Source organism: Taudactylus pleione, unplaced genomic scaffold (genome assembly GCF_031769625.1).
Source record: "Taudactylus pleione unplaced genomic scaffold, aTauple2 ptg000632l, whole genome shotgun sequence".
NCBI classification, from domain to species: domain Eukaryota; kingdom Metazoa; phylum Chordata; class Amphibia; order Anura; family Myobatrachidae; genus Taudactylus; species Taudactylus pleione.
In genome coordinates this window covers 485,001-493,361 of record NW_028285034.1, presented here as the reverse complement: position 1 = coordinate 493,361, position 8,361 = coordinate 485,001, and the positions used below count along the sequence as shown (strand labels likewise).

Here is an 8,361-nt window from a genome sequence, read left to right as displayed (position 1 = left end):
GGAGGAGCCGCTGACAGGGAAGGCTTCCTCCCCTGGCAGGCCATAACCCCAGGGATGCTGGCTTCCCGCTTGCCCCTTTATCCCTGGTGGTCTAGTGGTCCCACGGGTTATGGGGGGGCCCGCCGCCACTGCCAGCAGCCTCCGGTCTGTCCCCAGGACCGGAGGCTAAAGGACTGCATTTAAGGCATTCCGCGCGGCTTACCTGCATCCCCGGCGACTCCGGCAGCAGTCCTGGGAGGTAGACAGAGTCCGGCTAGTGCGGACTCTGCCCTCCCGCCGCGATCCCCAGATCAGTACTGGCGTCGCGGCGCCAGTCGGGGATCAGAGCGGCAGCGTGGGCGTCTGTATAGACAGCCCTTCGCTGCTGTCTGTAGTAAAAGGAGATTAAAATAAATAAAATCTAACTTAAAATAAAAGCTTCTGGGAGCTGCTCCTGCAGCCCCCCTGCGCGGTGACCGACTCCGGCCGGGCACCAGCTTACACTGAGGTGCCTGTGGCTCGGGGGCGGGGTATAGAGGACCCAAGTGCATCCTGGGAGCTAAAAGCTTAACTGTGTGGTGCCCATGGATCCTGTTCCAGCTATAACCCCAAGGTCAACCCTGTGGACCCCCTATGGACCCTGAAGTAGAAATCAGATATAATTTCTACTGAAAACTGGAAGGAGAATCTCAGAAACCGGAAATCGCGCAGCGCAGTAATGGACCACGCACCTTCATTGCAGCTTATTTTATTTTTCCTGGCTCAAATGGACATGTAAGACCTGTCACAGCCGGAGAACGCAAATTACACAACAGAAAACATTTGGCGTTAATTTCAAACATTTTAAAAAAGTGAACTTTCCATTCCTTGAGGAAACGAGAGAGATCTATAAGTGCAGATGGTTCAGAGTCATTTTCCTGGTCTCTATAGCAATCGCGCATTAAAGTCCGGCTTCCAAGTGACACGCGAGCCCCAATGCAGCCGCATCTTCTTACTTTCTGTAAAGTGCACTTGTGCCGCAGCCGAAGTACGCGACATAGAGCAGCCATGAGCAAATTCTGAATTGTGCAGAACTCAGTCGCATCTTATCAATAGGAGAATGGGCGTTACTGGGAGGAAATGGGGCGTTTGCATGAGTCACATCTGCTGCACCAAGCTTGGGGGTAGGTGTAAGTGCCCCCCCACTGGCGATGACGGCGGCTCTCACGGCCGGAGGCGCTGCGTACAACTCAGGACTAAGGGCTCTATTTATTAACATTATTTTTACTAAAATAAAGTGATAAAGGCTGTTTTGTGTTTTCACACCCTTTTCACATTATGTTAGTTTCACCTGTAGTTATTACAGGGCAATTGGAGTAGAATTAGTAAAATTCTACTCCAACCCCCAGTATCACTTATTTTTAGTAAAGCAGATCGTATTTCCCATAACTGTAATGGGAAATGTGATCCGACCACAGTTACTGAAAATAAAATTTGAAAAAATACCGGGGGAAGCCCTGTGATAGTAACGCCACCTGGAGGTGGCGTTATCCAGGGTCTCCCCCGGTTACCGGACTCCTGCCCTGCTCTAACGGGGAGAGCAGAGTCGGTCCCTGTAATCAGCTGTGTGGTCTAAACAGACCGCAAGCTGATTACTGCAAAAAAAATTGTAAAAAAAATAATAATAAAAAAAATTTACTTACCTGACTCCAGGGACCGGTGATCGGGCCTCTGGTGATGACTCCCCCCTCCGGTCAGCTGCTCTCCCATAGTGCACTGCTGCCCGGTCATGAGGTGATCGGGTCCAAGTGCAGTATGGGAGATCACCTGACCGGAGGAATGGAGAACATCACCTGAGGCCTGGAGCATGCAAGTAAGTGTAATTAAGGGAGGGGGGTCGCAGGGGGGGGGAGGTCTGCGATTGCAGGGGGCGGGGCTTAGCACAGGGGGCGGGACTTAGCGCCGGGGGGGGTAGCAGCAGCGACCGGTCGGCGCATGCGCGGGCACTTAATCACGGTATTTTTTGCGAAAATACCGTGATAAGGCTCCGAAGGGGATTCGCAGGGAAAAGCCTTATCGCAAGCTCTGTCCCTGCAAGGGATTTGTAGTAAATCCCTGTGATATTGCCTGAATTCGCAATGCGAATTCAGTCGGTAATACCACACTACAATCTACATTCAATATGCGGATTGTAGTAAATAGAGCCCTATGTGTGTCAGTAGCCTCTCGCGGTATCAGAATGACGCACGAGGATGATACAGAACACAATGGCATTAGTACACAATCTGCCCCCATAGTCTCTCCAGGATTGGGGAGCGCGTCATCCACCCAATTGTAAGTGGTGTTTTTTGCATATTGTGTTGTCTTCTGGTAGAGAAATAATAATATATTACAGCTTTGTTCTACCCGTCTACTTGCACGCTGGAGATTTCGGGGTATATTTACTAAGGTGCGGGTTTTTAGAAGTGGTTTTGTTGCCCATAGCAACCAATCAGATTCTACTTCACATTTAGCTAGCACCTTCTAGAAGGTAATAGCTAGAATCTGATTGGTTGCTATGGGTAACAAAACCACTTCTAAAAACCTGCACCTTAGTAAATATACCCCTTCGTCTGACACGAATGAAATGAGTGTGAAAGGTCAGCAGTCCGAGCCCCCGCGCCGCTCTATTTCACTGCAATGAAACGTGGCAGCCCACCAGGATGACTGTAAATGTTTTTCCTTTGTTGTAACAATGTTGCTGCACTCAGCAAAGCAGCGAGAACTCAGAGCAGCACCGACGGTCTCTAGTCGTATTCCAAATGGAAAGTGACTGCAGCGCGGTGAAATCTCTGCAGGCTCCTATATCTGATGCTAACACCTGGTGACCGTGACGGCCGCGGGGCGGAGAAATACACCCGAAAATCCCGCACAAGCTTTTTCCAGCCATCTTTCCTGAAGAGCGGCTCACGCCGTCAGCGGCACAGTATTGCAGAACGGTTTTCGCTAATGAGGTGCAGGAAAATGTACAACAATCCCCCTTTCCAGCACTTAGTGTTACAGAGAATCGGATACGATGAATTGTCCACGTAAACGCTTAGCAGGAATATGAATGAAATGGTGGCTCTTTTGTTTTATTATAACGTGACAAAAAAAGGAACAAAAAAAATAAAAAAAGACATTTGTATAAAAAAATAAATAAAAGATTCTCAGTTCAAGTTTATTTCTGTATAAATCTCTGACACGATGCATATGTACATTCAAGTTATGTGCGATATTCATGCGCCCTGTGCCAACGGCTCCACGTGCGTCTTGGTGATGGATGCCACGGGCAGAGAATAATTATCAAAAATATACAGGACGCAAATGTTTTTACATAAACGTCTGATGTGCGTTAAGAATCCAGGACTGTACATTATAAAGCATTAACCCATCGCGGCCACAGAGCTGTCATGTGACTGAATTCTGACAGTGTGCCTGCAGCGCCCTCTGCTGTTGCCTTAGGGAGACTAATCTTGTGTTGCAGATTATATACACTGCATTATATATATATATATAGAGTTTACATTATGTTAATATCTGTATAAACAGTGAGTTCTGAAGTTCATTATCTTGTGTATTGTAAGAGATAAGAGATGACACAGCTAACAATATGGGAGACTGGATATTAGAATTTGTTGGGTTTATGTGACCTGTATAAGAGCTTTCGTGTCCTTACACATATTATTGGTGACTCGCCAATACCCATATAATTTAATTTAAGGAGCGCATTGTCCCATAAGATGTGTTACCATGGAAACCAGCATTGTTTGGCTTGGTAACTAAGGTCCCAGCTGTAATATTCGCAAATAGTGTTTAATAAAGCCTCTAATTATTTGCCCATATTCCTAAATACTGTGATTGTCCAGGAGACAAATGAGCGAAATGATGGGAACTTTATGTAATAGTCGCACAGCACAGACCACCCTGCTCTCATAACACAACACCGGTGATGCAGGACTAACGTCACAATGAACACACACAAATCGGCTTGATTAATAGGACCGTGACCTATACATTTACCAAAGATCTGGATGACTCAGGAGACCCTATTACCAGGTTACAGGGACGTCCTCTGGGACATTACTGGGGAACGGCCACCCATAGGTTTGCACGGTCTGGTCTCCTCGCACAGCTTTTCTACAACTCCTAAAAGTCTCCAACTTCTGATAATTTATTGCACAGCAGTCTGTGGTTCGCCATGGTGGGAGAACTACAATACCCAGCAATCCTTGGCATCAGGTGATGGCGAGCCACAGGTGTATTGTAGAATCTATGAAGGGCAGGTGATTTGTTCATTATTTACAAGTAATAATCAATCGTGAGACAACTGTACGGATTCCAGGCCCTGAGGAGTCACTGGACACTGAGCATGTTACGTTCTAGAGTGAATGTCGGATAAGCAACATCTAAAGCAGACTCCAACGTGACCAGATGACGTTTTGGCAATGTGGTGCAGCTTCCTCGGCGTTCGGCGTCTTCCATTAAACCGAAGTGATAAGAGGCGCCCTCTCTCATGTGCCGTTTTCCCCGACCGCCGTTGCCTGACCTGTAGAGTTTGTGGAGTGCTGGTGGGATACGGGTGGAGCTGCGTCTAGTTCTGACTCCCGAGTGAAGATGACGGCATCTCCGCTGACATTAATGAGACACTGCGCCTGAAACGGGAACATAAGACCTATAACATCGCTCTGGGAGCGGACTGCGGAGATTATTACAGAGAACCCCGGCCACTGAAGGCACTAACTCCAATACACACCATCATGCAGCCCCAGTCTGCTCACCTGGTTTTTATTTGTGTTCTCCATGAAGACGCACTGCTTCATGATGTACGACACAACGGCATTACCTCCGAGAGCCGCTACGTGGGCTCGGACCATAGCAAACACTTCACAAATAAAGGCGTGGAGGAAGCCGCTGACCCCACCTTCCTGGAATAAATATCAAAGGACAATCATTAGCTCAGACCTCCATCAGACACCTCCCCCTGCACCGTATCCGGCTGCCCAAGGATCTGCAGCTCACCTCACGCAAGGATGTGGTTTCCCGTATAAAAACCATGTTAATAATTCCAAGGAATTTGGTTATTTTGGCTCCTGGTATAAACGAGAGAGGTGTCATCTTGACCACAGTGACCGATGGGCCGCCTATGACGGTGCACGAGCGATTTCTCAGGTGTCCCTCGCCCAACGGGCTGGCCTTGTCCAGGGACGTGACTGTAAGAGAAGGGGAAATGCTGGCCAGTGACGTAATAGGGGAAGATAAACAAATTAATTGATGGGGCGGTTTAGAAGACAGCAGTTTGGAATGAGTCGGATGGCATTGGTGAAGCTCAGCCTGGTGGCGTCAGACAGAGATGGAAATAAGAGAGAGGTGATTAGGTAGAGGGCGGTCATGCTGGGCATGCGAGCACAGGAGCAATGACGGCGGCTTGGACAGAGGTAACATTCCTGCAAAAAGAATCATGAATGAGCTCGGCACAATGGAATAACACAAAGCTGAAAGGGAACACAAAAAGGGCATAAAGAAAAAAAAAAGCAAGCGGTAATTGGCAAATAATTAATCGTGTGCTGGAAAAAAGAGATCATTGCATTTGGGAGAGTGTGAAAGTTGTAACGTAGATCGTGATGTTTATATTCTCCGACTCCGATAATCGGTTACCTGGTCTGTGCGCCAGCCCGCTGGTAACCGATGGGTTGTACATGGCTTCTTGTGGCCCCCCCCGGAATCACCATAGACACGAGTGCCATAGACAGTAGCCGGTCCACAGACACTAATTTATAGGATATGCCCAGCTCCTACCAAGAGCAGCTTATTCTATTTGGGCAGCACGGGTGGTGTAATGGTTAGCATTACCGCCTCACAGCACTGAGGTCTTGGGTTCGTTTCCTATCATGGCTGTAACTGTGTGGAGTTTGTATGTTCTCCCCGTGCTTTGTGTGGAGTTTGTATGTTCTCCCACAATAGAAAAAATATGCTGGTAGGTTAATTGGCTCCTGACAACAAATATCACATGAACCCTGGTGTGAAAGCATCGCTGGGACAGGGAATTACATAAGTGGTCAAATATACTCTGTAAAGCGCTGCGGAATATGTGTGCGCTGTATACGTAACTGGTAATAAATACGATAAAAGTCATTGTCTTAGTGTCTTTTGAAGGCCCGGAGGCCATAATGGTCTGGACGCTGCTTTATATGACAGCGGTAATGTGATCAGGTTCCAGTGATACTCTATCTAATCGGATGCCACATGCACTACGCGTCACCAGCCGGGGCAATACACATCCTCTCTGGCCAGCAGATGGCTCCACTGAGATCCATAAAGTGGGGACTACTTACAGGGCAGGGGGTGGTCTAGCAGTGTGTAAACGACCAGTTCTGCAGCGCAGGAAGGGGGATGGGTACAAACTATTATTTGTTTTATTTAAAACAATATTCTGCTAGAACACAAACCCGTCTCTATCACCTTACATTCTGACGCTGTCCTAGCTATATCAGTGAATGTAAGTAGTGGATACTTTATTGAAACCAACTTGTAATTTAGACGTTGATTTCCGCTCCAGCAGACAAAGGGCGTCGCTGTCCATTAAATCGCGCCGTGTGGCGTGCAGCCGTCCGCCATCTACATACAATGGGTTTCACACTCTGGTTTGATCGGAGGAGAGCCCCCCACCCACCCGACCCCTCACCACCGTGGATCAGATGTCTGCCTGGGAGAATCAGCACAATGAAGAAACACACAACAGCCTACTTGTTTTAATCGATCCGCGCCTTATGGTCTGAGCCCTCATTTTAATGTGGTCTATCCAGCTGTTGCATCTGTCTGCAAAGGAAGTGTAATCAGCGCCAGCAGCTGGAGACACACAGACAGAAAGACAGGAACAAAAAGAAACAAAAACAATAAACAAAGAAAAAAGAGAGATGGATGACGTCTGTTGCCCATCACAATGTCTCCTGATGAAGCACATTATCGGCATCTTGGGAAGAAAAGAATCAGGGGTTCTGTGAATAGCGCCGGGGATTGGGGCAGACTCACCTCGCTGGATGGTGGCGACGCCGGGACCCACTCGCTCGTGGAGATCTGCATTCAGAAGACACACATTACAGTATACTGCCATGCACATGTACCTGAGGGTGTGCGCTCACCTAGTACCCAGGGGCCACCACTTTCCTAAAGCGCGGGCACCTGACCTGTGAATCTACCGCAGGGCGCTGCCAAGTGACAGAAACCATTCTGGTGTCGTCGGACACGGCTTACATCTGAATTGTACAGACAGGAACTCTTAAGTCTCAGGGCAGGTTCAGAGGTGAACGCAGTGACTATGCCGCACGCGGCTGGCCGATATTGTAAGTCTGCGCACAGATGGTTACCATTCAGAAACGCAGTACAGTAATGGATGCAGGGACAGTGAGCGTTCCTGGGAGGGAACAAGGGGGAGGCTAAGTTAGCACGGACGTATCACTAAAAGGGCTGCGTCCAATAGATGCACCGCCGCTCTCACAGGGCGCCATACTCACAGGTGTAATGTACGTGGCTTCCCCTCTGCGCCAGACAGGTGTAATGTACGTGGTTTCCCCTCTGCGCCAGACAGGTGTAATGTACGTGGTTTCCCCTCTGCGCCAGACAGGTGTAATGTACGTGGTTTCCACTCTGCGCCAGACAGGTGTAATGTACGTGGTTTCCCCTCTGCGTCAGACAGGTGTAATGTACGTGGTTTCCCCTCTGCGTCAGACAGGTGTAATGTACGTGGTTTCCCCTCTGCGTCAGACAGGTGTAATGGTTACGTGGTTTCCCCTCTGCGCCAGACAGTTGTAATGTACGTGGTTTCCCCTCTGCGCCAGACAGGTGTAATGTACGTGGTTTCCCCTCTGCGTCAGACAGGTGTAATGTACGTGGTTTCCACTCTGCGCCAGACAGGTGTAATGTACGTGGCTTCCCCTCTGCGCCAGACAGGTGTAATGTACGTGGCTTCCCCTCTGCGTCAGACAGATGTAATGTACGTGGTTTCCCCTCTGCGTCAGACAGGTGTAATGTACGTGGTTTCCCCTCTGCGCCAGACTGGTGTAATGTACGTGGTTTCCCCTCTGCGCCAGACTGGTGTAATGTACGTGGCTTCCCCTCTGCGCCAGACAGGTGTAATGTACGTGGTTTCCCCTCTGCGTCAGACAGGTGTAATGTACGTGGTTTCCCCTCTGCGTCAGACAGGTGTAATGTACGTGGTTTCCCCTCTGCGCCAGACATATGTAATGTACGTGGTTTCCCCTCTGCGCCAGACAGGTGTAATGTACGTGGTTTCCCCTCTGAGCCAGACAGGTGTAATGTACGTGGTTTCCCCTCTGAGCCAGACAGCTGTAATCTACGTGGTTTCCCCTCTGCGCCAGACAGGTG

The 8,361-nt window shown here is 48.9% G+C and overlaps 1 protein-coding gene across 12 annotated transcripts in view; it reads right to left on the bottom strand.

Moving 5' to 3' along the window:
- Positions 1 to 3,143: 3,143 nt before the first annotated feature.
- The window catches only part of C2CD5 (C2 calcium dependent domain containing 5), a 73,614-nt gene continuing 68,396 nt past the window's right edge, over positions 3,144 to 8,361 (bottom strand). For 9 of the 12 annotated variants that reach the window (XM_088454771.1, XM_088454776.1, XM_088454778.1 and 6 more), the window contains 5 exons: positions 7,009 to 7,053; positions 6,724 to 6,825; positions 4,999 to 5,189; positions 4,758 to 4,904; positions 3,144 to 4,631 (listed from right to left, as the gene is read on the bottom strand). In XM_088454771.1, the coding sequence (XP_088310897.1) occupies positions 4,491 to 4,631; positions 4,758 to 4,904; positions 4,999 to 5,189; positions 6,724 to 6,825; positions 7,009 to 7,053 (626 nt within the window). In that variant the 3' untranslated portion in view covers positions 3,144 to 4,490. The remainder of the gene's footprint in view (positions 4,632 to 4,757; positions 4,905 to 4,998; positions 5,190 to 6,723; positions 6,826 to 7,008; positions 7,054 to 8,361) is intronic. The other 3 variants (XM_088454774.1, XM_088454779.1, XM_088454773.1) reach the window with 2 other exon arrangements.